Genomic DNA, 24,281 nt, shown 5'->3' on the forward strand with positions numbered 1-24,281 from the left:
AGTTTCAGGGTTGTCATTTGTTGAAGAGGCAGGAATAGTCAGCTTGTCAATTACACAGGGCTCTGGGGGTTATACAGCCACTAAATTAAAAGCTACGGGCTCCTCTGTTAAATATGTAAAGGGAACAAACACAGACTAAGCTGCAGCCCTTCAATAGCAGGATTCGGTGCAATGACAACACAGGTGTTAGTTTCTTTAGCTGCCAGGCCCTGTTGTAATGCAGGCAGTTGGCTGGGTGGCCAAGCAAGAACCAGGCGCGTCTGTGGGGCTGGCCAGCGCATCAGGCTGTGAAACCAAATGGCGCTTGATTCTCTCAGGTGGGCCTCACAAGCAGCTCGGTGCTGGAATTCCTTGCGGTCATCCCAGGGCTGGTTAGCCGGAGGTCTCCCCTGCACGTGGCAGCTGCAGCTGTGCAGACATCCAGCATGCCCAAAGCAAACTGGTTCCCGCTTTCCACCCTCCCTAGCACACCCCGTAGCTGCGGGCTGCAGTCCCTGGAGGGGCAGAAGCTGGTGCTGAGCCCGCCGAGAGGCATGCTGGGCCAGATGACCCCTCGGAAAGGGCCAGGCCCCCACGGGAACAGCGAGATGAAATTGGACTGTTGGCCGAGTGTTGGACCTCGGGCCTGAGGAAGTCAGGGGCAGCTTTGCCGTTTGCATCAGTGGAGCAGGACTGTGCCCACGGGTGCTCCTGTCTGCGGGATTTGCAGCTGGGGCCCAGAGGTGAGTGTGACACAGATTCCAGCCGCTGCTCTGGGGAACGGTGCTGTGCTGTTGGGGTCTTGGTATCCCATGGGCTGAGCCACTTCCTGCTGGGCAACGCTCTCAGGTGCCCCGCGGCCAGCGCCCTGTGCAGGTCCCCAGCCCCCTTGCGATTCCCTCCTGGGTCGGACTAGCTCCAGGCGGGTGTCTCCACAAAGCCGGGCAGAGACGGCCCAGCAACGCCCACGGGAAAGTGGCAGGGAACCTTCCCCAGGACTCCAGGAGCGCCTGGTTCTGCCCCCCCCCCCAGCAACCCAGGGAGCTGTGGGTCTGGCCGAGGGTCCAGGTGTGGGGGGGAGGCGAGTTAGAAGTTCTCATAGTGGTGCACGAAGTAAGTCTGGTCCAGTTTGTTGAGCTGCTGGCAGCCTTGCTCCACGTTCTTTGTCATCCCCGGGGGGCCGCAGCTGAAGACGCCGATCTTCCGCACCTGGGCAAGCAGGGACAAGGCGGGGGGGGGCGGTGTCAGGTCACAGAGAGCCGGGGCGCCCCCTCCCCCATTCCTCCAGGCCGGTCAGGCTCAGCCTAGCAGTGCCAGCTCTGCTAGAGGCGCCGAGCGGGTCACACTGCTGCCAGGGGAGGTGGGTGGCTGTAGCTCAGCTCGCCTGTGCCCTGGGCGGCAGTGGGGACCGGTGGTAGCCCCAGGCCTCCGGCTCTCCCTCCCCCTCATGGCAGGACTCTTCCTTCAGGGCATATGCTGTAGGGCTGCCGGGGGGGAGGGGTTCCCCCACGCTGGCCCATCCCCCGCCGGAGGCTCCTGCCCCACCGTGCGAGCCTACTGCGGCGCAGTTCCCTTGCCGGAGCCCAGCAGAGCTCGTCCCCGGCCGAAGGCGCCAGGCATTACACGTGCAGCCTGCGACTGGTCGGCCAGCACCCTGGCCGGGTGCAAGCTCACATCCTGCCAGCTAGCTGCTTTGGGGACTAGGGGGCGTCTCACCAGCTGGGCCAGGCTGCCAGGCAGGGTTCCTGCTAATTTTTAACATCAGGGCACTGGCCGAGGGCGGCAGTGGGCGCTCTGCTAATCAGGTGGGCTGTCCCTGCAGCTCTCCTGGGGGGCCGCCCAAGCGCTCCCCAGCCCAACGCACCCTTTGGGGTCCTTTCCCCCCAGGCCCTCTTTGTTCCAGGCCTCCCCTGGCTGCACACGGGGTTCCCTGGGCTCCTGCCAGCGGCTCATCCCCACAGCCTGGCGTGGCAGAGGCCAGCACTGACCTCGGGGTGCACCTCCTGCAGCGACCTGAAGAAGTGCACGAAGGGGGGCCGCCCGAAGTGCGTGATGGAACGCAGACCCGTGAACAGGCTCCGGTTCAGCACCTTCTGGAAATGCCGCTCGCAGATGTACTGAGGGGAGAAAGGCGCCGGGGCTCAGCAGGGAGGAGGGCAGGATTGGGGCCTCCCCACTCGAATGTGGCCCAGAGGTCGACCCAACACGCAGCGCAGGGGCCGGGCCCAGCACAGGCTGGCCCTGGGCTTGGGGACGTGGCACGGGGTGCGGGGGTAGATCCGTACACAGCAGCCCTGGGCCCATGGACGCGGCAGAGAGGGGCTGGCCTGGCCTTGCCCAGCACAGCAGCTCCAGCCTGGCGCCAGGGCCCTCGCTCCAGGGGGTCCTGCTACCCTTGCCCAGCCTGGGCGGAGATGAAATTGGCCCCGCCCGCTGCCTCACCCAGCCCTCCGGCTCGGCACAGGGCGGCACCCCGGCGGGGGCTGGGGGAGGGCTCACCAGCATGGTGGTGCGCAGGTCGAACTTCTCGGCCAGCTGGGTGATGTAAATGTGCACGGAGACCAGGCCGTGCTGGTCGCTCTCCTCCACCTCGCGGATGATGTCGGTCAGCCACTCGAACTGCCGCTGCGTCCGCGTCACCCAGATGAAATAGATCTGAGGGGGCACCGCAGGGGTCACCGGCAGGGCCCCGACCCGGCTCGGCAGCCAGCCCCATCCAGGGGGTCCTGCCGGCTGCCGCCACCCTGGGGACCCTCCACCACCACTGGCTGCGGAAGCTAAAAGCTCTGCAGTGGGGGCGGAGACGGTGGCGGCCCCCAGGGGTGTTCTGAGTGCGGGGCAGAGGGCACTGTGTGGGGCAGGGACCCAGAAACGTGCCCAGGCAGCTGCTCAGACAGTGCCTGCGATGGGCAGCAAGGGAAGAACATCCCCGAGGCCCCTGAGTGACTGTGGAGCAGACGGGCTCAGCCCAACCCTTGGGCAGCGCTGGGGCGGGAGAGAGACGCCCAAAGTTCCTCCCACGTAACCAGCGCGGCGAGAGGGGCCCGGGGCGTCCCCCGCACGCTGCAGCTCTCACCTTCTTACACGGCATCTTGCAGCTGACCGAGGACCTGAAGACCAGGTCTTTGAGGATGGAGGCGAAGGGAGTCACCCCGATGCCGCCGCCCACCAGCACCGACACCTCAAACTTGTTCCACTCCTGGTGGCCCTCGCCGAACGGCCCGTCCAGGTAGAGCTGGGAAGGAGCTGGGGGTTAGCAGAGCTCCCCCCAGCCTGCGCTGCGGTCTCGGGGCCGGGCTGGCTGAGAAATGCAGCCGGGGACCAGCTGGCACGGCACAGCGCCCAGGAGGGGGGCAGAGGAGCTGTTCCACGCAGAGCCCCGAGATCTCCACTGCCCACTGGGAGCAGACGGCAGCTGGGCCAGCGAGGGTTCCTTGGACCGCCCCACACCCAGCCGCCGGCAACAGAAACCAAGGCGCCGGCCAGGGGAGGCGTCAGCCCAGCCAGGAAGGGAGCTGGGGGTCAAGGATCAGGGTGCTCAGGGAGAGGGCACTCTGCTGAGGCCTGGAGGCTGGTGCTGCGCTGAGCTTGGAGAGCCGCCCCCCCTGGAGATGTGGCTTTCCCCCGGGGAGGCGAAGCCCAGCGGTACCTTGGGGTAGGCGCCGATTTCGGCCACGCTCTCTGGGGAATACAGCTCCCGCAGCCGGGTGGTCCAGGGCCCGGCGGCTCGGATGTGCAGGCTCAGCGCGTCCTCGTGGGGGGCGGAGGTCAGGGTGAAGGGGTGGTACTCGTTCGTTCCCAGGGACAGGCAGGCGATCCGCACCCACTGCCCGGACTTGTAGTCAAAGTCCTGCGGCCGCTGGAACTTGAGATAGGTAACGCCTACGAGGCAGGCGAAGCTTTGCTCAGTAACGCCGGCTGGGCCGGGCCAGGCCAAGGGTGCTGCACCCACAGAACAGAGGCTTGGGCTGCGAGCAGCCAGCCCCCGGCACTAGAGGACAGCTCCTTAGGAGACCGGCTCTGCTCCTGCGAGGCACGGCTTGGTCTCCCACGCAGGCCAGGAGGTGGAGGGCTCCAACAGGAGATTCAGCCTGGTTTCTCCTGTGTCTAGCACGTCCTGCTGGCGGCTTTGATCCTAGCCAGGCAGGAGTGTGGGCTGCAGCTCCCCGCCTGGGGACATCTGGACAGCCCTCCCCGGCCTGCCCGGGGAGCTGGGGCCCCACGTTTGCCACGCTCGGAGGGCGTGCCAGGGCACAGCCAGCGCCCGGCTGGAGCAGCAGCGTGGGCGCCCATTCCAGCACACGGCCACGTCCGACTGGCAATCGGCCAGCCTCGGGGGGGACACGCCCTCCGGCCTTCTGGGGCAAGGCAGCGCAGGGCCAGCCCCACCAGCCAGAGGGGGCTGACCAGGGCCGCTAAGAGCTCCGAGGCTCTAGGGTGTCTCTTGGGCCAGTGGCTTGCTCCCACCTCCGCCGGCCACAGTACCTGACGGGAGCAGCTCGGCTTTCAGCACGTTCATCTCCACCTTCTTCCTGCTCAGGCTGACCAGCTTGTCTGCCCCGTAGATGAGCGCCGGGATGATGAAGTAGACGTGGAAGCGGGGCTGCTGGACCAGGCCGTAGCTGCCGTGGACCACGACCTGGGAACACAAGTGCCCGGCACGCCCCTCATGAGAGCGCTCAGCCCAGGAGCTCCAAAGGGAGGAGCCCAACACCAGAGCGACCAATGGGCAGCGAGAGTGGATCAGGCTGGCTGGTCCACGGTGGCCCTGGGCACCGGTTAGCCGGGACACTAATAGCGCCACAGAGGGGGAAACTGAGGCACGGAGCAGGAACATGACTTGCCAGGGTCACCCAGCAGGGGCGGGGCTGAGGGCACACTCGTGCTCTGACCTGCGTCCTAGCCCAGGGCTGTATCTCCTGGGCTGCCCTGCCGGTCACTTGGGCCGTCTCTCTCTGCTTGCAGGGCTCCCCAGCAGGGTAGCTTGGCCACGCCTGGGGCTGCACTGCAGCTCTGGGAGCCTCCTGCCCTGAAGCACATTCTCTGTCGGCCCAGTAACATTCCTCCTTCTGCGTCACACTGGCCCGCAAGACGTTCACCTCTGCTCAGCCGCACCGCCTGCCCCACTACACCGGTCCCGGTTCAGCCGTGGGAGGAGGACCAAGGGGACCTCACCCCGCGAGTCTTGGGTGCACGTGGGATCCGCAGAGGCGACAGGCTGGTTGCGATGCCCATCCCCTCCCTGTGCGTCCCTCTGGTGCCCTGCTAACGGCTGGGGGGGGCGGGACGCTCTGCCCTGGGTACAACAGGCCAAGGGCGGGGGTGAGCCCAGGAGCGAAGCCAGGCCGCCGACCCACGTACCATGATGTACAGCAGCACGTAGAGGTGGTGGGTGATCCAGAACCCCCGGAAGCTGATGCGCCGGAAGTGATGGGAGGCGAAGACGTACATCACAGCCAGAATCACCAGCAGCAGCACCCCCGTCATGCCTGCCAGAGGGAGGGGCGAGGGATCAGGACTAGCCTGCGCCAAGCATAGGCACCCCGCTTGGAACCACCAGTGCAGGAGACCCCCACCCCACCCCACGCAATGCCTGGCGGGCGTGGATAGTCGTCCCTACCTGGGATGGTCTCGAAGAACCACCAGTAGTACTTCTGGGGCAGCTGGGACCTAGAGAGCAATGAGACACCATCAGATTGCACGTCTCCATCCACTGCTCCGCCCAGGGCCCCAGCACTTCTCTTCGGGGGGTGGGGGCCATCCGCAGCCCGCCCAAGGAAATCCCTTCACGGGCAGGTTGGACGAGCTCTCTCCAGCCGCCTAGCCCAGCCCCCTGCACGACCTCGTCCTCCTCCAGCGGCTCGACCCAGCCACGGGGCCTCCCAAACGCACTCACCCATCGTTCACGAAGACGTTGGAGAAGAGGCAGGACAGGATGCTGAGTGGGCTGACGGAGAAGATATAGACATTCACCACGTGGCCCCCGGTGTGGAGAACTGCGGGACAGAGACGGCAAACACGTGGTCACGCCCCGTGGCGTGGCCATGCTCCAGAGACAGGACCGGAGCTGGCCAACCAGCGATCGCCCCACGATACAACGCTGGCCATGGTAGCTCCGCCTCTGTTGTGAGGGGTTGGTGAGTTCCCAGTAGCCACGGCCTACGTCCGACCCTGGCTTTGGGGCTGCCCCCTCGTCCCCATCCGTACTGGGGCGAGGGGGATCTGCCCCCACGTCACCGACTTACTTGAGAAGATGAGAGCCCCCATGGCGACCCAGCGGTGGAAGTCCACGGCGGCATCGAAGGGGATGTAACGGTTGAGGAAGGTCTCCCGCAGGAAGGTGATGAGGTTGCGGCACATGGTGAGCAGGATGTAGGAGTACATGAAGGAGATGCTGGCAGCTGCCCCCCGGGAGATGACGATGCCCACGTAGGTGGTTTGCGCAATGCCAGTGGATGGGGACGCAAACGCATAGTCTGCGAATGAAGCAGGGCAGGGGGGGTCACCCACAGGGCGAGCGCCAGGCGGGCACCGATCCCGGGGAGGAGCTCGCTGCTTCTCACAGGAACAAACCCCCCTCGTGGCTACCAGGGCTGGGCTAGCAGGGGCCAGTTATGGGTCTAGTTCTGAGGACTCCTCTCTGCCAGCTCCAGCTTTGGCCTGATTGTGCTGTAGAGCAGCCTAGGGGCCTCTCTTAACTTACACCCAGCAATAACCCACATGCAGCACTGGAACGACATGCCAGTAGAGGATGGCGTAGTAGACAGGAGTCCTGTGTGCAGCCGGGCTGCCCCTCATACGCACTCCCCACGCCAAGACGGAGGCAGCAGGCACAGGAACCATCCTGGCTGGCTTTATGTGCTGGGGACGGTCTGACGGGGGAGCTAGTCATCCTGATGTCAAGTGGTGTAACCAGTTCACGCACACCCCTGGGCTCAGACATCCCCTCCCACCGCCCTTCGGCAGGGTGGCCTCGTACCCAGGGCCCTGCCCACCCCCACCCCGAGGTGGCACGCTGGCCTGCCCCGTCAGCAGGGGGCGCTCTGGGCCAGCCGGCCACTCACAGTAGGCTCGCTCGGCAAACACGCCGGCGGTGATGGCGGAGAAGAGAACCACGCAGGCAATGTGGCGCCGGTAATTCTCGACGAAGCGCTTGAACTCCTGGATCTTCTGGTGAACTTTGCTCCGCTGGTATTTCGTCCGTTGGGCCTCGGTGTATAAATGCGACTGGCGTGGAGCGGCCCTGAAAAGAACCCTCGGCAGGTCGGGATTCATCCCGCGCAGCCCCGTGCCCGCGGGAACGGAGGGCGAACCCCAGCTGCCTGCGCGAGAGTGGGGCGGAGCTCCCGAACGCTGCTGAGCCTGCAGGCTCCCTGGGCCGCAGACTCCTTGGCTTGGGGACTGGGCAGCAGCCAGGGGCGGGTGCTCTGACCCAGGCGGGGAAGGAGGCGGTAAGAGGAAGCCTGTGTCCTGTCCTACCAGCTGGCTCGCCGGGAGGCTTATCCCCGAGAGGGGCTGATAACCACTAACAATCAGCTACCTCCACCAAGGCAGATAAGAGCCGTATTCAAGGGCGGCCACAAAAGGACATTAATCACAGTCACTGGAAAGCCCGGGGACAGCACCACCGATGCGGCAGGAAGCTGGAAGCTCCTAGGGGAGTTGGTACGTCCCTGGGAACTCCAGTGGCCCTGGGGAGGGGGGGGTGGAGGGAAGCCAGCTGCACGGTCCTTCCTCGGGTGTCTCCCCAGGCGGGGAGGGTGGGGGGGCGCATCTCCCCCGGCTCTGGGGGAGACAGATTGGGGTGAAAGAGCGGCTCAGACAAGCCCCTGTCGGGGGTGTTCGAGGTGGTGCTCGGTCCTGCCACGAGCGCGGAGGACTGAGGTGGGGGTGCTGCGTGGAGAGGCTCAGGACAGACCTCGCCCGGCCTCAAGGGCAGCCCCCTCACCCGCCTCCTTTGCTGACCGAGCCGCTGGGAGCCGGGTGCCCTGCGAGACTCGCCGGGCCCCAACACGAGCGAGAGGCCCACGGGCGTAAGGTGCTGCTCCGCCGGGGTAAGGGCATCACCGCCTACTGGGCGACAGCGCCTGTCCACGCCACGCTGCCGCCCTACCCAAACGCCCCGGCGGGCAAATCCCTCCTGCCCCGCCCGGTGTTTTATGTGCTCAGCCGAGGTCATCCAGCCCGGTGGGGTGGTAAGTGCCCAGTCGTGCAGTGGCACCGAGGCCCTTAGCAAGGCAGGACGGGCCCTGGGAAGAGGTGGGGCCTCTGGCGGAGGGGCGAGGCTGGGCCAGACTCCCCCAGCCAGCCCTTGCCCTTAAAGGTCACTGCTGCTGTGACGGGCGGGAAGAAGGGCTGGGAAGATGGAGAGAAATCTCCACAGCGCATTGCTGGCAGGCCCAGGGCGGCCCTGGGCAGGGGCACAGCTTACCCGTTGGTCCTGGGGTGGTTTATGAAGGAGATGCGGTTGGCCATGTTCTTCTTGAACACATCAGGAACCCCTGTGGGAAGCAGAAAGGGCAAACCTATGACAGAGACAATCCCAGAAACCTAGAACCGGAAGGAACCCCAAGAGGAAAAGTCCAGTCCCCTGCGCCCATGGCAGGGCCAAGCTCCATCTAGAATATCCCTGAGAGGTGTTCGTCTGACCCTCCCTAGATCCCACAGCCTCCCTAGACAATTTGTTCCAGAGGTGTAAGTTCCCCACAGGAAGTTTTGACGAATGTCCAACCTGAACCTCCCTTGCTGCTATTTAAGCCCATTGCTTCTGGTCCTGTCATCAGAGATTAAGGGGAACAACTTTTCTCCCTCCTCCTTGTAACCCTCTTTCAGGCACTTGAAAGCCGCTATCATGTCCCCTCCCAGCCTTCTCTTTTCCAGACTAAACAAACCCAGTTCTTTCACTCATCCCTCATAGCTCATGTTGCTTCATTCTTGCTGCTCTTCTCTGGACCTTCTCCAATTTCTCCCCACCAGTCCTGAAAGGTGGCACCCAGAACTGGGCACAGTACTGCAGGGGAGGCCTAATCAGTGCTGAGCCGAGCAGAGGAATGACTTCTCCTGTCTTGCTCACAGGACTCCTACGAATACATCCCAAAAATGACGTCGGGTTCTTTGCAAGGGCACTACACTGGTGACTCAAATTAAGTTTATGGTCCACTCTGACCCCTAGATCCCATTCTGCAGTGCTCCCTAGGGCAGCGTTTCCCAGGAGGTGCATGTGAAACGGATTGTTCCTTCCTAGGTGGAATGCTTTTCATTTGCCCCGTCACACTCCTGGGCTCTCCCCCGGGACGCTGGGATGGGTAGCCTGCTTTGTTCAAGGAAAGGACCACTGAGCAGAGCTCTCTGCTGTAGAAAGCACCTTCCCCACTGTGTAGCCTCTGGCATGTGTGTGGGTGGCACCTGGAGGAGAGACGCTGGAGGAAAGATGGGATTTTTCCCTGCCCTCTGGTGCTGGCCCTGCTGAGCACAGCGGCAAGGCCACCTGCTCTGTCCCCCCCGCTGACCTTTGATGCAGAGCTGGGTGAACTGGAGCTCGCTGTCGTGGTCCCGTAGCATGTAGTGAAAATCGTCCCACGTCAGCTCCTCCTTATCCTGAAAGCCCGACGCCTGGAACAGCGACTCAATCACCGGCTCCACCTGGTCGCCTGAGAGGCAGTTGTTGGAGATCTCAATGAAGGACCTAGAGCAAAGGAACAAAGACAGGAGCTGTAGAACAACCAGCTGATGCGGGGAGAGAAAAGGGGCCTGGCTGCGGCAGGAGGGCTACACGGAGGCCCAGCCAAGGGAGACGGGTAGGCGGCGGCACCACAGAATCGTGGAATCTCAGGGCTGGAAGGGACCTCAGGAGGTCACGTAGTCCAAAGCAGGATCAACCCCAACTAAGTCATCCCGGCCAGGACTTTGTCAAGAAGGGACTTAAAAACCTCTAGGGGGTGGAGGATCCACCACCTCTCTAGGCAACGCCTTCCAGTGCTTCACCACCCTCCTGGGGAAGTGGTGTTTCCTAGTACCCAGCCTAGACTTCCCCCGCTGTAACTTGAGACCTTAGCTCCTTGTTCTGACATCCACCACTAGTCTTTCCATCCTCTTTAGAGCCCCCCCTTCAGAAGTTGAAGGCTGCCATCAGATCAGCCCCCGCTCTTCTCTTCTGCAAACTGAGTAAGCCCAAATCCCTCACTGGAGCCACTTCAGACGAGACTGGGCAGAGCACCAGGATGCATCCCGGCCTTCTCAGCTCCACGGATTGGACCGAGAGGCCTCACACTGGACCCCGGGAAGTTGAAGCGTCTCCAGTGAGAAGGAGATGTTGGAGAAGGCCTATGCCGACTACCGGTCGGCGTGCAGGGCAGAAAGAGGCATACCTCAGCATCCTGGAGAACTCCTCCTTTGAGAGGTAGCCATTCCCATCAACGTCGTACATGGTGAACATCAGCTTTAACTTCTCTTCTGGGGACCCTGGTAGGGAAGAGGATGGATGGAATAAGGAACATCTCTTATTTCTGCAGCAAAATAGGGTATCAAGGCATTTCTAAGGCAGGGCTTGTCGGACCTGCAGGAACACAGTTGCCATTCCAGTGTGAAAATGCACACACTAGTGTCCGTGGGGATTTTTAAAACATGCTTGTTTCGGCTGTGTTTGCCGCTCCTCTGCATCTGATTTCCCTAACTGCTGCTGGTTAAGCGTTACCAGCAGAACTAGACATGCAGCGAAAAAAATCTTACCACTTGATTAACAGCCATTCGTCAGTTTCAAATTCTTCCTGCCATATTCAAGTGTGAAATTCACAAGTCACACTCGTGGTCATTAAGGACGTAACTCATTGTATCGGGGTGCAGAAACAGTCCCCCTGTGTTTATTTAGGACACCAAGAGGGCACAAATTCTACATATTCCCAATGAGTTCCTTCTTAACAATCTCTCCACCAAGGACGAGTTGCTGTGGAAATCTGCAGCGATTCTGAGTAATGAATAAATCTGGGACCATCGCTAGCTGGCTTCAAACAGGTTATAAAGAGAGAAAAAGAGGCAGAATTTGTCAAGCAAATTACGCATTATGAATTAACTCTCCTACGTCTGGTCCCAATAAGCTCTGCAGAGCAAAGATGTTCTCGCAATCCTTTTATCTAGTCTGTCTGTCCTTCACCTCCTTATTTTCCAACCTTAAGTGTTGCAATAGTATTTCTCACCAGCCTGAGAATAAGCCGGGGCAGAGTCTGGCCCTATGGCTGGGAATAAAAATCACATCTATTTCAGAATGAAGTGCCCACATAGGCAGTTACCCCACAACAGCTGCTGGGAATAGCTTTTCCCACACTAGTATTCTGATCAATTTTCCCACATAGACAAGCCCTTAACGAAGCTTCCAAAAGCACCAGTACAATGCAGCAATTCAACAATTTCGATATTGGCGTAGAGAGTGTACTTATTAAATTTGCAGATGAAACCAAGCTGGGAGGGGTTGCAACTGCTCTGGAGCATAGGGTCATCATTCAAAAATTATGGACCAACTGGAGAAATGGGCTGAGGTAAACAGGATGAAGTTTAATAAGGACAAACACAAAGTGCTCCGCTTAAGAAGGAACAATCAGCGTCACACATACAGAATGGGAAGCGACTGGCTAGGAAGAAGCACTGCAGAAAGGGATCTAGGGGGCACAGTGGACCACAAGCTAAACATGAGTCAACGGTGTGATGCTGCTGCAAAAAAAAGCAAACGTGATTCTGGGATGAATTAACAGGAGTGTTGCGAGCAGGACACGAGACCTCATCCCTCCGCTCTACTCAGCGCTGATTAGGCCGCACTTGCAGTGTTGTGTCCCGTTCTGGGCACCGCATTTCGAGAAAGATGTGGAGCAATTGGAGAAGGTTCAGTGAAGAGCGACAAGAATGATTAAAGGTCTGGAGAACAGGAGCTGTCAGGGGAGACTGAAAGAACTGGGCTTGTTCAGTTTAGAAAAGAGAAGACTGAGAGGGGACGTGATAGTGGTTTTCAAGAACCTAAAAGAGCGTTACAAGGAGCAGGGAGAAAAATTGTTCTCCTTGGCCTCTGAGGACAAGACAAGGAGCTGCATCAAGGGAGATTTAGGTTAAATATTGGGAAAAACTTCTTCACAGTCAGGGTGGTTAAACACGGGAATAAATTGCCTGGGGAGGTTGTGGAATCTCCATCACTGGAGCTATTTAAGAGCAGGTTAGAAAGACACTTATCAGAGATGGTCTAGACGGTGCTTGGTCCTGCCATGGGGGCAGGGGACTGGGAGCAAGGACCTCTTCAGGGCCCTTCCAGTGCTAGTGTTCTGTGATTCTCTGACTTCCCCAGGCAAGCTACTCCCCAGAACTGCCTGACATTTAAAAAGAAAAGGCTGATCGTATGAGGTGGTCATGGGACGCTGCTGCCATTTGAAAAGGCTGCTGCAGGGTTTGCTGTAGCTTTACTCGTCTGCCAGAACATCAGCAAAACCGACCTCATGTGAGTAACATCAGTGGGAGATACCCGACTGGGGTAACTTCCAAGAACATAGGAATGACCACACTGGGCCTGGCCAGAGGTCCACCTACTCCAATATCCCGTCTTCCAACAGTGCCCGATGCCAGGTGCCCCAGAGGGAATAAATAGAACAGGTAATTATCAGGTGATCTATTCCCTGTCACTCATTCCCAGCTTCTGGCACCATTCCTGCCCCTCCCAGCTAACAACCATGGATGGACCAATTCTCCATGAATTTGTCTCGCTCTTTTTCGATCCCTGCTGAAGTCCTGGCCTTCACAGCATCCTCCGGCAAGGAGTTCCACAGGTGGGCTGTGCTTCAGAGACTACCTAGCTAGACTTTGCCAGCCAGCCTTGACGCAGAGAGGAGAACAGCTTTTCTGCATTAGCAGAGGGAGGAAAAGTGCTTATGGTCACTGATTACCGTGGAGGCCACTCTTTGCGTGAGTAAAACCACAGGGGACACTTGGGCTCCAATTTAGGAAAGCAATCATCCCGTGCCTAGAGCCACCCTTAGCCAGGCACAGCGTGTGGGCTTCAGGGACTACACAGGGACTGGATCTGTCTTCTTTGTTTCACGTGACAGAGGGAAAACGCCAAGGTTCAGCTGCGCTGTGATGGCTGGTAGCGGAGTGTGGCTGCAGGTGGAAGCTGCTCAGCTAGCGCCATGGCAGCAACAAGCCAGGGGATTTGACGCCTCACTCAGAGCCAAGACTAACCTTTCATGAAGACCACCAAGATGTCCAGGAACTCGCGGAAGGAGAGATACCCGTTGCCATCTTTGTCCGCCAGGGAGAACATGGACTCCACGAACATGGACTGGGGTTTGAGCCCCAGCGACTCTGCAAACTCAGCCCTGCTCAGCTCACACTTCAGCGATTCCTTTGCTGTCAAGGACGTTTCAAAGTTGAGGTCCCCGGCGTCTGATTTGTCAATCTCCAGCACCTGGGATGAGAGAGGTGGGCTGGGAGCTAGTCCCAGACTCAGCACGCACCCCCCCCCGCAACACACACACACCAGAGCTGTGCCAACCTACACACCTGCCATTCTATCAGCGCCATGCTAATCCACACCCCATCCATTTCACCAGAGCCGTGTGAACCCACCCCCCTATCCATTCCACACACAGGCCAGCGGTCACTGGGCAGCTGTAAGGCATTAGCACATGCTTTAGCAAAAAGTCTCTGGAGACACCCCTCTGACATTCATTCTTCATGCAATTCGCACCGGAGGGCGTTTGCTGGCGTAATGTACTTACGATGTGACGCAACAGCTTCTTCCAGGTATTAAACAGAAATACTCTAGCATGGCCTTTCCCTCCGTCCTCTGCCAATAATAGGGGTTCTTCAGGAGCAAACACTGGCAGCTTGTTCCTGGTGCGTGTTTGCCCATTGCCGTATGCATTAAGAACAGTGGCGCTGAATGCTTACTCAAGGCAAACAGCGCCCTTCCATTTCCCTGTGTGCTCACCACGCCCGGGTGCTGGCTCGGTGCATACCTGGGCAAACAAGTGTCTGAAGAAGGTCTCCAAGATCTGCTTCCTCTGCTCCTTGGTGACAGCCCTCTTCAGCAGGCTGCGCTCTGTCATGACAGACACGTTGAGGGACAGCCCGTTCCTCTCCACGTAGTCGCTCAGCTTCCGGATGAAGACGCTTCGCTCTGCCTCGCCGTTGAAAAGCAACACCTGGAAGAGCCCCCGAAGCGTGAGAAGCGGGAGTTGGACCCTCTCTCAGCCGGGCTGGGCCCAGCACTCCGCTAGGCTGCAATGCCAAGGTGCCAGCCGCACCTCCATCACCATCCACGGCTGATTAGGCTCTTGCTTGAAAATCTCATTTTAATTCCCACCCCTGTTCCCCCATGCGCAGACACCACCTCCTCTGGCACGGCTCCCCAACCAACCAGGGACATTTCTATTTCCAAGGGCATGAAGTTGTTGGAGAGAAGGTTACAGCTTCTTCTAACTAAAGATCAGAACCTGAGCGGGGGGCACCCCTGAAGCATCTCCTGCTAAGGTCGGACACTTCTGGGCCATCCCTATGGAGTTCAGGTTGCTAGGTGGATAGTCAAGCAAAGCCACTATCAACATTTGGAATTTTCACCCATTTGATTGGCTTAGCAGCCTGACATTTCCGTCATGCGCATGTGGGGCATGCATGCTTGGAGCTTCAATTGACGTCACACTTACAGAAATATGTAGCTATTAAACCTCACCGGTCTGGGCAAAAGGCTTGTTCAGGGTCAATATGAAGCCCTGGTGTTTTCCGCTGGCCTAAAACCATCAGTGTAAGACCTGCACTATGAGCCTACCCCAGCAATAAACCCAGTCACCGCAGAAGAATATTTATCTGGAGCTCCCAAGAACATGTCACCAAGGGAGGTGCAGGGTAGGGAATTTATTCCTTGCAATTGGCACAGCCAGGCGGAGAGAGGCCCAGGAGCAACACCAAGTACATGTCCCATTCCATACCAGGTCATACTCTTTGGGAATCTTCAGGAGCAAAGCTTTGTTCCCTTTGTTAATGGACAGGACCATGTCCACCTGCTCCTGGTGTTTCAGACTGATGCTGCGGAGCACTGATCGCCGGCTGTCCAGCACTTTGATGGTCTTGTCTGGTTGAAGCTGAAGGTAGATGAGGCTGTTGTCTGTCTTGGGACCTTGCCACTCCAAAGCTGGTAGGAGGGAATGCAGAGTGTTGGGTCAGAATATCTGTATGAGACTGTTAACCAGCACCTCTCTCCACTGGCCTACAAATACCCCTACTCTGGCAAGCGGTCGGTAATGGAAGCCCTGCTGCTGCTGCTGCTGCTCAAGCAGTCTACCCAAACTGAAGGGCAAACCGTACTGCTCATGAGAGCGAATCTGGTATCACACGGGCTTGGTTCTGGCTCGTGCAATTCCATTGTTTTCAATATGGTTACTCCCGATTTACACCATGGAAGGGAAGTCAGGGTCAGGTCATCAGGCTGCATTTTTCAGGATGTCAAAGAGCTGGAGAAGTTCTACTGGGACTGAAAGACAACGACTGGGGCACTCCTGAGGTCAGCTAGAAGTTTTATCCCGAGACAAAGTGCAGTGGGGGAGACTTGTAGATGATCTACGCTCCACCAGGAGTACAAGGGTTCAAGTCAAGTCCAGTAAAGAGTTGGAGGTCTCCATTTCATGCAGGACCGACCCAGCTACCTTAAGAAAACACAGGGAATGGCTCCAGAGGGCAAATTCCTTTGTCCTAGCTCGGCGGCTGAGCTGAGATTGCCCATGCAGATGTGAGAGGCAGATTTCACGCTCACTGGGCAATGCCCCACCATCTCCAGGTCAAAGGGCTTGTTGTCTGCTTTAGGGCGAGCCCCAAAAGCTGCTCTGCCCTCACACCAGTGCCCAGGATGGGAGATTCCCTCCCAGCTGAACATGATCCGCTCCACCCCAGCGCTGTCCTGGACAGTGCCCCATGCTGAGAGCAAAGGGGTTTGGTGGCTGCTTGACTTTGACTACACCTGAAAGCCCAACTCCAGCCAGCTGGGGTTCCACCAGCTTCCCCCCCAACCCCCGGGAAACAGCCGATGGGTCCCGCCGTACCTGGCACGCCCTCGCCCGACACCTCCTTCCGCATGCTGGGGTTCGCTCGTCTCTGCAGCTTCTTGAAATCGCGCTTGCGGAACGTGGCGACGATCCAGGCAACTAACAAACTCACTGGGGCGCAAAGGAGCAGGACAGAGAGAAATGAGCCAACGGAGCGACACAGGGCTGCCCACCTCAAGGCAGTTCGGCCGGCTCTCCCCTCCTCCGGTGGGCTTACAAGGGTGACCACCTACCATGGGGTCTGGGGAGAACATAGGCCTGTTTCCCTTTCCCACTAGGGAAATGCCTCCGTCTTTGCCTTCGCTCCCATCCCATCAAAGGCCCCTGCTACTGCTAGGGCCATAAAGCCTCACGGCCATAGATGTGGTGGACTGGAGGGGACCTTGAGAAGTCATCTGGTCCAGCCCCCTGTGCTAAGCCGGACTGATAAACCTGGACCAGCCCTGACAGCTGGTGTCCAACCTGCTCCTAAACCCCCCCAAGGACGGGACTCCACAAGCTCCCTTGTAGCCTCGTCCGGAGCTTAACTCCCCCTACGGTTAGAAAGTTGTCTCCTGACATCAGACCAAAGTAGGTCATGCTGCAGAGGAAGCCCGTTACCTCGTGTCCTACCTGCAGACGGGGCCGCTGAATTGTCTAATCTGGCCCCCCAGTCAAGCACCGACTCAGCGCCACCCAGCCACCATCCAAGGTATGTTTCTCCCTTACATGTGGCCCCAGTGTCACTGGGAACCGTGGCATGGTGCAGTGACCCCTCCGACTGCAGCAGGAACTTATCCAGCTGCAGACTGCTGAGCGCCCTCCTTCCCCAGTGACTCGATGGGGGCGGAAGGCGCTCTACATCTCTCGGAGGTTCTCCGCTCCAACCAGGACGGGCCCATCTCAGAGGGCCAGTCCCCTGCAGTTCCCGCTGAGGCCAGTCAGAGATATGGTTGCCCAGCCCCCAGGGGGATTCAGCACAACCACCACATTCAAGCCAAGGGTCAACAAACGGGAGGAGGAGACGGTAGCAAACCTAAAGGAAAACAGCACAGGGTGACGAGGATAAGCCCGAATCCAGCTCCGCTGCCTTCGAAATAGTCCAGCACCGTCATGGGTGTGCAGGTGGCCAGCTGGTCTGTAGTTAACTGCTGGAGCTGACAATACAGATCACCTGGTGGGCAGAGAGAAGAGGGTCTGAGTGCCACGATGCCAGCCCAGCTCATGGGAGGCACAGCGAGAAGTTCTGTGGCCCGCTGTAGACTAGCAGATTTATTGGCTTCGTGGCCTTCGTCAGATGCTTGTCACATGGCATCTTGCTCATGGGAGGATGGCTCTGGGGCCCCCCTAAAGCGTGGGAGAACTTGTGGGCCCTTCATTTAGCATTTCAGAGGCCAGGGCCTTGCCATCAGTTACGTGGGTTCCGGTCCCCTGGAACCTGCACCGTTTGACTGAATTGGCCTCCTCTGGATTCCTCGAGGAGCCATTTGCACCGTACCACAGCCTGCTGCAGCACCAGCTCTCCCACGAGACCCAGGACCAAGCAGGAAGGGCATCGACGTGTCTGATGAGTTACGGGCTCTATGGGCTGGGCGCTCAGCGAGGCTTTAGCTCTACATGGCAGGATCGGGACGGGATGTTGCAATCCTGGAAATCTCTCTTGGTGCAATAACAAGCTGGCAGGGGCTCTCTTATTTTAAACAAGACTTAATAAACCTCTCGTGTGGGGAAAGAAAGAGTGTGATAAAAAGGTTCTCATGGTAAATGGATAACTTTATAGGACAGGGCTGGGCAAAAACGCAGCGGCAAAATGACCACTGCTATTACTGGCCGTGACTCACAAACCAATCCTGCTCAACTTCTTTAGGCCAAGGCCAGGAACGTGACAAGGAAAAGCAACAGAAGCTATGTTAGCCAGAGGCAACTGTGCTTATTACCCAGAATGCTTTGCCAGCTCAGACACAACTCGTGGCCAGGCCAGGGCGGGAGCTCTGGGTCACGAACGGAGCAGGCTCTGTTCATTGCCCAGGGGTTCCACCCGTCCCGGCCATCAAATCTCAGCAGAAAGGTTCCGCTCGAAAGTGGAGCTGTCCAGGCCTGCGCCGTAGCTTTTCGTTCAACCTCCACGCCTAGTTCATGTTGGCCAACCTAACCTCTAATGACCACACTGTCCAGAGGAGCAGGGGGTGCGCCGGAGGACGGCCAGGCAGGGCACGCCGTCTGGACGATGCCCAGGTGGAGAGCTGGGCCAAATGCTGTGCGCAACCTTGCGGCTAGCCCCCGTCAGGCCCTGGGGAAAGGGGAAGAACCACTCACCAGCGCTCCATCGGAACGCCTGCCGCGGGAAGGCCTTTGACAGCCCGGTGGTGACGCTAACCAGGACGTCATGGAATGTGGTGTTTCGAATCGCTTCGATTTCGGTTTGGTTGAATAACCTAGGGAGAGAGACACGGAATCCAGCCTAGGCCTCTGGGAGCCCCACGCAGAGCAGGGGTGTCTGTCACCCCCCGGGCGACCCACAGACTCTGGTATCCACCCCACATCCTCTCAGGACCTGGCGACAAGGACTGAAGACCTCGGCTCCACGGCAGCTGGTCGGAAGGCTGCCAGTGCAGTGCTGGGACGCCTGAAGGTCTGAGCTTGTTTTCCCCTGACCTGACGCTTCTGGGGCTGCAGCATTGGTTCCCACAGTGTCAGACTCCAGGCCCAGGCTCAGAGCGACGTGAAAATGCACACGGCCCGTGAGGCCCTGCTTGGGGGGAACCCCAGCCAACGCAGCGACCGCCCCGGCCCGCGAGGCCCTGCTGGGGGGGAACCCCAGCCAACGCAGCGACCGCCCCGGCCCGCGAGGCCCTGCTGGGGGGGAACCCCAGCCAATGCAGCGACCGCCCCGGCCCGCGAGGCCCCGCTGGGGGAGAACCCCAGCCAACGCAGCGACCGCCCCGGCCCGCGAGGCCCTGCTGGGGGGGAACCCCAGCCAACGCAGCGACCGCCCCGGCCCGCGAGGCCCCGCTGGGGGAGAACCCCAGCCAACGCAGCGACCGCCCCGGCCCGCGAGGCCCTGCTGGGGGGGAACCCCAGCCAACGCAGCGACCGCCCCGGCCCGCGAGGCCCCGCTGGGGGAGAACCCCAGCCAACGCAGCGACCGCCCCGGCCCGCGAGGCCCCGCTGGGGGAGAACCCCAGCCAACGCAGCGACCGCCCCGGCCCGCGAGGCCCTGCTAGGGGGGAACCCCAGCCAATGCAGTGACCGCCCCGGCCCGCGAGGCCCTGCTGGGGGGGAACCCCAGCCAACGCAGCGACCGCCCTGGCCCGCGAGGCCCTGCTGGGGGAGAACCCCAGCCAACGCAGCGACCGCCCCAGCCTGCGAGGCCCCGCTGGGGGAGAACCCCAGCCAACGCAGCGACCGCCCTGGCCCGCGAGGCCCTGCTGGGGGAGAACCCCAGCCAACGCAGCGACCGCCCCGGCCCGCGAGGCCCTGCTGGGGGAGAACCCCAGCCAACGCAGCGACCGCCCCGGCCCGCGAGGCCCCGCTGGGGGAGAACCCCAGCCAACGCAGCGACCGCCCCGGCCCGCGAGGCCCTGCTGGGGGAGAACCCCAGCCAACGCAGCGACCGCCCCGGCCCGCGAGGCCCTGCTGGGGGAGAACCCCAGCCAACGCAGCGACCGCCCCGGCCCGCGAGGCCCTGCTGGGGGGGAACCCCAGCCAACGCAGCGACCGCCCTGGCCCGCGAGGCCCTGCTGGGGGGGAACCCCAGCCAACGCAGCGACCGCCCTGGCCCGCGAGGCCCTGCTGGGGGGGAACCCCAGCCAACGCAGCGACCGCCCCGGCCCGCGAGGCCCTGCTGGGGGAGAACCCCAGCCAACGCAGCGACCGCCCTGGCCCGCGAGGCCCTGCTGGGGGGGAACCCCAGCCAACGCAGCGACCGCCCTGGCCCGCGAGGCCCTGCTGGGGGGGAACCCCAGCCAACGCAGCGACCGCCCTGGCCCGCGAGGCCCTGCTGGGGGGGAACCCCAGCCAACGCAGCGACCGCCCTGGCCCGCGAGGCCCTGCTGGGGGGGAACCCCAGCCAACGGAGCGACCGCCCTGGCCTGCGAGGCCCCGCTGCGGGGGAACCCCAGCCAACGCAGCGACTGCCCCAGGCGCGGGCTGCCAGAGGAGACACTCACCCGTTCTTACTGTTTTCGAACCAAAACCTGTCGCCGTCACGCAGGCGCGTAAACTGGTCCGAGATGATGGCGCTGAAGAGGTCTCCAGGACCTCCGTTGCTCTCCAGCATGCCCCCTGGCAGGAGCTCCAGCCTGGAGGTGTCGCTGTCGTACAGGTCAGCCACCTTCTGAAGGACCTGAAGAACACGCGTTGCTACGTCAGGGAAGGCAGCGCCTTGGTCCCCTGCCCTTCAGGAACAGCTCACCCACCCGCAGCACCCGCAGAGCCACCTGGCATGGCAGTGCCCGGGCTGTCCCAGGACAGACAGCGCCACACGATGGGGGCATCTGAAGCTCCTATGAGCGGCTGAGGTTAAATGACCTCTGGGGTGGGGGAGCTGCTGACCGTGGCATCCATGTGGCTGAAGAACGACCAGTTCTGGACAAGAGGTAAGTTAAAGAGCTCCCGGGCCTTGTTGTAGGTGGACAGGCCGAGGTCCCGCGCCCGCTGGAGGTAGCTGGCCACGTAGTCGGTGCGCGAGAACTTGATGGGCCCGTACCAGTAATCTGGGGAGAGCGGAGAGAGAAGCTGATGTCGCAGCCACACGGCAACAACCTGCAGTTGTCACCGGTACACCCCCTGGGCGTGGTTCGCTGCCCCACGGAGCCAGACGGGGTCTCCTCTGCAGCCCGAGCTGAGCACCAGCCGGCCGTTAGCTCAAACTGCGAGGCTCCTGCACGGTGCTCCAGAGGCCCCAGCTCTGAGTGCACCTGTGGACAGTTGCATGATGGTCGCCCCCCCTGCCCCCACATGCTGGAGTGCTGAGGTCTGCAGAGGCCATGAGAGGACAGTGCTGCACAGTGGCCTGGCCTGGCACCAGGTCCCCTTCCCTGCATGGGGGAATCCTCTTAAAGCCAAGATCCAAAGCCAGAGAGCAGCTGGGCACAGCCACTGCAATGCAGGAGGGTGGCAGGACCCCTGGGTTCCCTTCCTGCTTGTGACACACCATCTCCTCTCCCTGCGTCCCAGCTGTAAAAGGCTACGTCTACACGTGCACGCTACATCGAAGTGGCTTATTTCAATGGAGCGACATCGAAACAGGCTGTTTCGATGAATAACGTCTACACGTCCTCCAGGGCCGGCAACGTCGACGTTCAACTTCGACGTTGGGCAGCACCACATCGAAATAGGCGCTGCGAGGGAACGTCTACACGCCACAGTAGCACACATCGAAATAAGGGTGCCAGGAACAGCTGCAGACAGGGTCACAGGGCGGACTCAACAGCCAGCCGCTCCCTTAAAGGGCCCCTCCCAGACACAGTTGCACTAAACAACACAAGATACACAGAGCTGACAACTGGCTGCAGACCCTGTGCCTGCAGCATGGATCCCCAGCTGCCGCAGCAGCAGCCAGATGCCCTGGGCTAAGGGCTGCTGCCCACGATGACCATAGAGCCCCGCAGGGGCTGGAGAGAGAGCGTCTCTCAACCCCTCAGCTGATGGCCGCCATGGCAGACCCTGCTATTTCGATGGTGCGGGACGCAGATCGTCTACACTTTCCCTACTTCGACGTTCAACTTCGAAGTAGGGCGCTATTCCCATCCCCTCATGGGGTTAGCGACTTCGACGTCTCGCCACCTAATGTCGATTTCAACATCGAAATAGCGCCCAACACGTGTAGCCGTGACGGGCGCTATTTCGAAGTTGGCGCCGCTACTTCGAAGTAGCGTGCACGTGTAGACACGGCCAAAGAGGAACGACATGTCTCCACGAGCAGCCAAAAGAGAGACAGACGCCCAACCAAGCCACAGCTGCTGCAACAAGAAATGTGCGTTCACCTTGGAGATCCTCCACCACCACATTGTCCTCCTTTTCCGCAATCTGGAAACTCATCCCCAGCAGCAGGTTGTCCACCTCCTGCGCTGTCCGGAGATTGGGGTGCTAAAGGGACGAGAGATTGTCAATGTGGTGCAAACCTGTGAGAATCCCCCCGCGATATTAGCCCCTGCCTGGCCCAGCGCCAAGAGGAACTTTGATTCACAGAGTTAAAGGTCAGAAGGGACCATTAGACCTTCTACTCTGACCTCCCACCTTCACTGAGCCAGTGTGTTTAACTGAAGGACATCATCCCTGGCTGAATCCGAAAACAACCCAAGATGGAGACTCCACCCATTCCCCCGCAAGCTTGTGCCAAAGGCTAATCGCTGCCATGGAGGAAGGCATGCCTGCTCCTCAACTGGAGCACGTCCTCTTCCTCCAGACCTGCACAGCCCTGCACGCATCCAGCTAGACCTTCAACCAACGGACACCGGGGCATCTCTACAGTCAACAGGGCTGCACAGATCTACACCAGTGGACCATCTGACACATAGACTCCAATGAGAGCTGTTCGGAGATGGATTTCTTAGACCCTCCGAGCCAGGCACTGACGTTTTGGTAAAGTGTGTTCTGCTCCAGGGACATTTTGACAATCAGCACCAAAATCATGGATTTTTATTTTTTGCCATTCTTTGTGAAAATGTTAGGGCAGGTGGGAAACAGAAGCCAGAGGAAGGCAGAAGGTCGTTCAGGGCCTGGAGGGCTTGCCACCCTGTGTTTGTGTGTTCCTAGCCCTGCTGGGTCTTCCTGTGAGCTTAGACTGCACACTGTAGGCATGTGCGTAACTGTCTGCAGCTATAGCTCCCATGGGACAAATTCTGGCCCTGTCTGAATCTCCTGTCTGCAGAGGCTACACTCCCAGGGACGGGGCTAGAGGACCAGAAACCACCTTAGAGCACATGAGGAGACAAGCTACTTGGCAGTTTTCTACTGAAGTGGTTTTTTCAGTGGAAAATAGTTTCTGCAAAATAGCGATTTTCTGTGGGAAAATTTTTACTGGCCTGAAATGTATCAACCTTTTCTCGGGAAAATCTCGCCAGCATCTCTTGTTTGAGAACATTTTTATGCGTTCAGCTGCACAGCTGAGTTTTGTTTCATGTCTGGTGGGTGGGGTGGCCCTGGCAGGAGTTCCCTGGTGGCCCCCAGCCTGGCTCTGCACACGGTGAATTCCCACTTGGCTGCAGGGACGCAACTGGCCAGGGCCTCGCAGCAGAGAGGTAAACACCCATCTCACTCGGCCACAGCTGCCGTTCCCGGTGCCCCTTCACTGGTGAGCAGCAACGGGCGACCGGGCTTGTGGGGGCATTACCCTGCACACTAGGCTTTGCACTTCAAGAACCTGCTGCGCGGAAGCCTGGAGCAGCTCCCTACATCCTGCTCTGGGGTGGTGCCAAGAGAGCTAGGGAACATCTATTCGCTCTCCACACACGCAGTCCCGGCCCCGGCGCTGCCCTTGCCAGGCCCCGGTACCTTTCTGCTCCAGTAGCTGTTGCAGAGCCGGAAGGTTTGCACCGTGCTGTCAGCCTGGTCGTGCGCCACTTGGAAACTGCAGTTTGTGGTTCTGGAACAGAGGAGAAGGGTGAGGCCCCACCGCCGGGCCAGGAGAGGCTTTTCTGCAGCTTGCTAGAGTCCTGCCCTGAGTGCAGCCAGCACTTCTGTGCCTGCCTCCATGCCCAGCTGGGCGGGAGCCAGGGCCTCCCCTGTCTTCGCACGGCATGGCCTGAACGGCAGCAGGGCAGGGAGCCGGCACGGCCCCCGAGGCAGCGCGTGCTAGGGTGGTAGGAGCAGGCTGCAAAGCGCTGGGCGGCTGGTGCTTTGGAGGGCTGCGGTTCTCAGGGTGGGGGCCGGATCCCCCTTCCAGGAGCGGAGAGCGGCTCTCCCTGCTGCAGCGCGACCTGCCTCGCACGCCTGCCCAGCGGCTCCCGCCACCTCACCCGTCTGCTGCTGCTGCCCCCCCAGCGGCCAGGCGCCCCTGCCCGCCACACAGCTCTCCCTACCGGCTGTAGACGCCCGGGGGCACCATGGTCCCCAGGGAGTGCACCATGGCCACCAGGAACTCCGGGGAGATGCTGGGAACCACGTGCTGCTTGTAACCTGCAAGGGAAAGCGGCTGCTGGGCTGCGGCCCTCGAAGCTGGGGTGTAGGACCCCCCTCCCCACTCCACCCACTGCCCCCCATGGCCTCTCCCTCCCCTGTGCACCCAGCGATCCTCCGCAGCCCCTTTCC

General features: G+C 60.3%; 1 protein-coding gene across 1 annotated transcript; it reads right to left on the minus strand.

Annotated features, from left to right (window-relative positions):
• Positions 1-24,122, minus strand: LOC142019449 (dual oxidase 2-like). Its single transcript, XM_075006378.1, has 25 exons — positions 24,053-24,122; positions 23,526-23,616; positions 22,016-22,118; positions 20,583-20,743; positions 20,198-20,373; positions 18,345-18,463; positions 17,065-17,202; positions 16,047-16,160; positions 14,940-15,142; positions 13,971-14,156; positions 13,192-13,417; positions 10,347-10,440; positions 9,489-9,664; positions 8,411-8,480; positions 7,044-7,222; positions 6,225-6,455; positions 5,876-5,975; positions 5,600-5,649; positions 5,341-5,468; positions 4,465-4,618; positions 3,629-3,861; positions 3,056-3,214; positions 2,479-2,634; positions 1,968-2,096; positions 1-1,188 (listed from the first exon to the last, which is right to left on the minus strand). Exons 1-25 carry the CDS (start codon positions 24,097-24,099, stop codon positions 1,066-1,068), a joined length of 3,546 nt encoding a protein of 1,181 aa, XP_074862479.1. The 5' UTR covers positions 24,100-24,122; the 3' UTR covers positions 1-1,065.
• Between the last annotated feature and the right edge of the window lie 159 nt (positions 24,123-24,281).

This window comes from Carettochelys insculpta, chromosome 12, assembly GCF_033958435.1.
Source record: "Carettochelys insculpta isolate YL-2023 chromosome 12, ASM3395843v1, whole genome shotgun sequence".
Lineage (NCBI taxonomy): Eukaryota > Metazoa > Chordata > Testudines > Carettochelyidae > Carettochelys > Carettochelys insculpta.

Bases quoted from the DNA above. Each gene is read 5' to 3' on its own strand.
- LOC142019449 (XM_075006378.1), bottom strand. From the start codon at position 24,099: ATGGTGCACTCCCTGGGGACCATGGTGCCCCCGGGCGTCTACAGCCG. The intron at 10,441-13,191 runs GTTAGTCTTGGC...CTTCCCTACCAG, and splicing joins CTTGGTGGTCTTCATGAAAG to GGTCCCCAGAAGAGAAGTTA. The intron at 3,215-3,628 runs GTACCGCTGGGC...GCTCCTTCCCAG, and splicing joins AAATCGGCGCCTACCCCAAG to CTCTACCTGGACGGGCCGTT.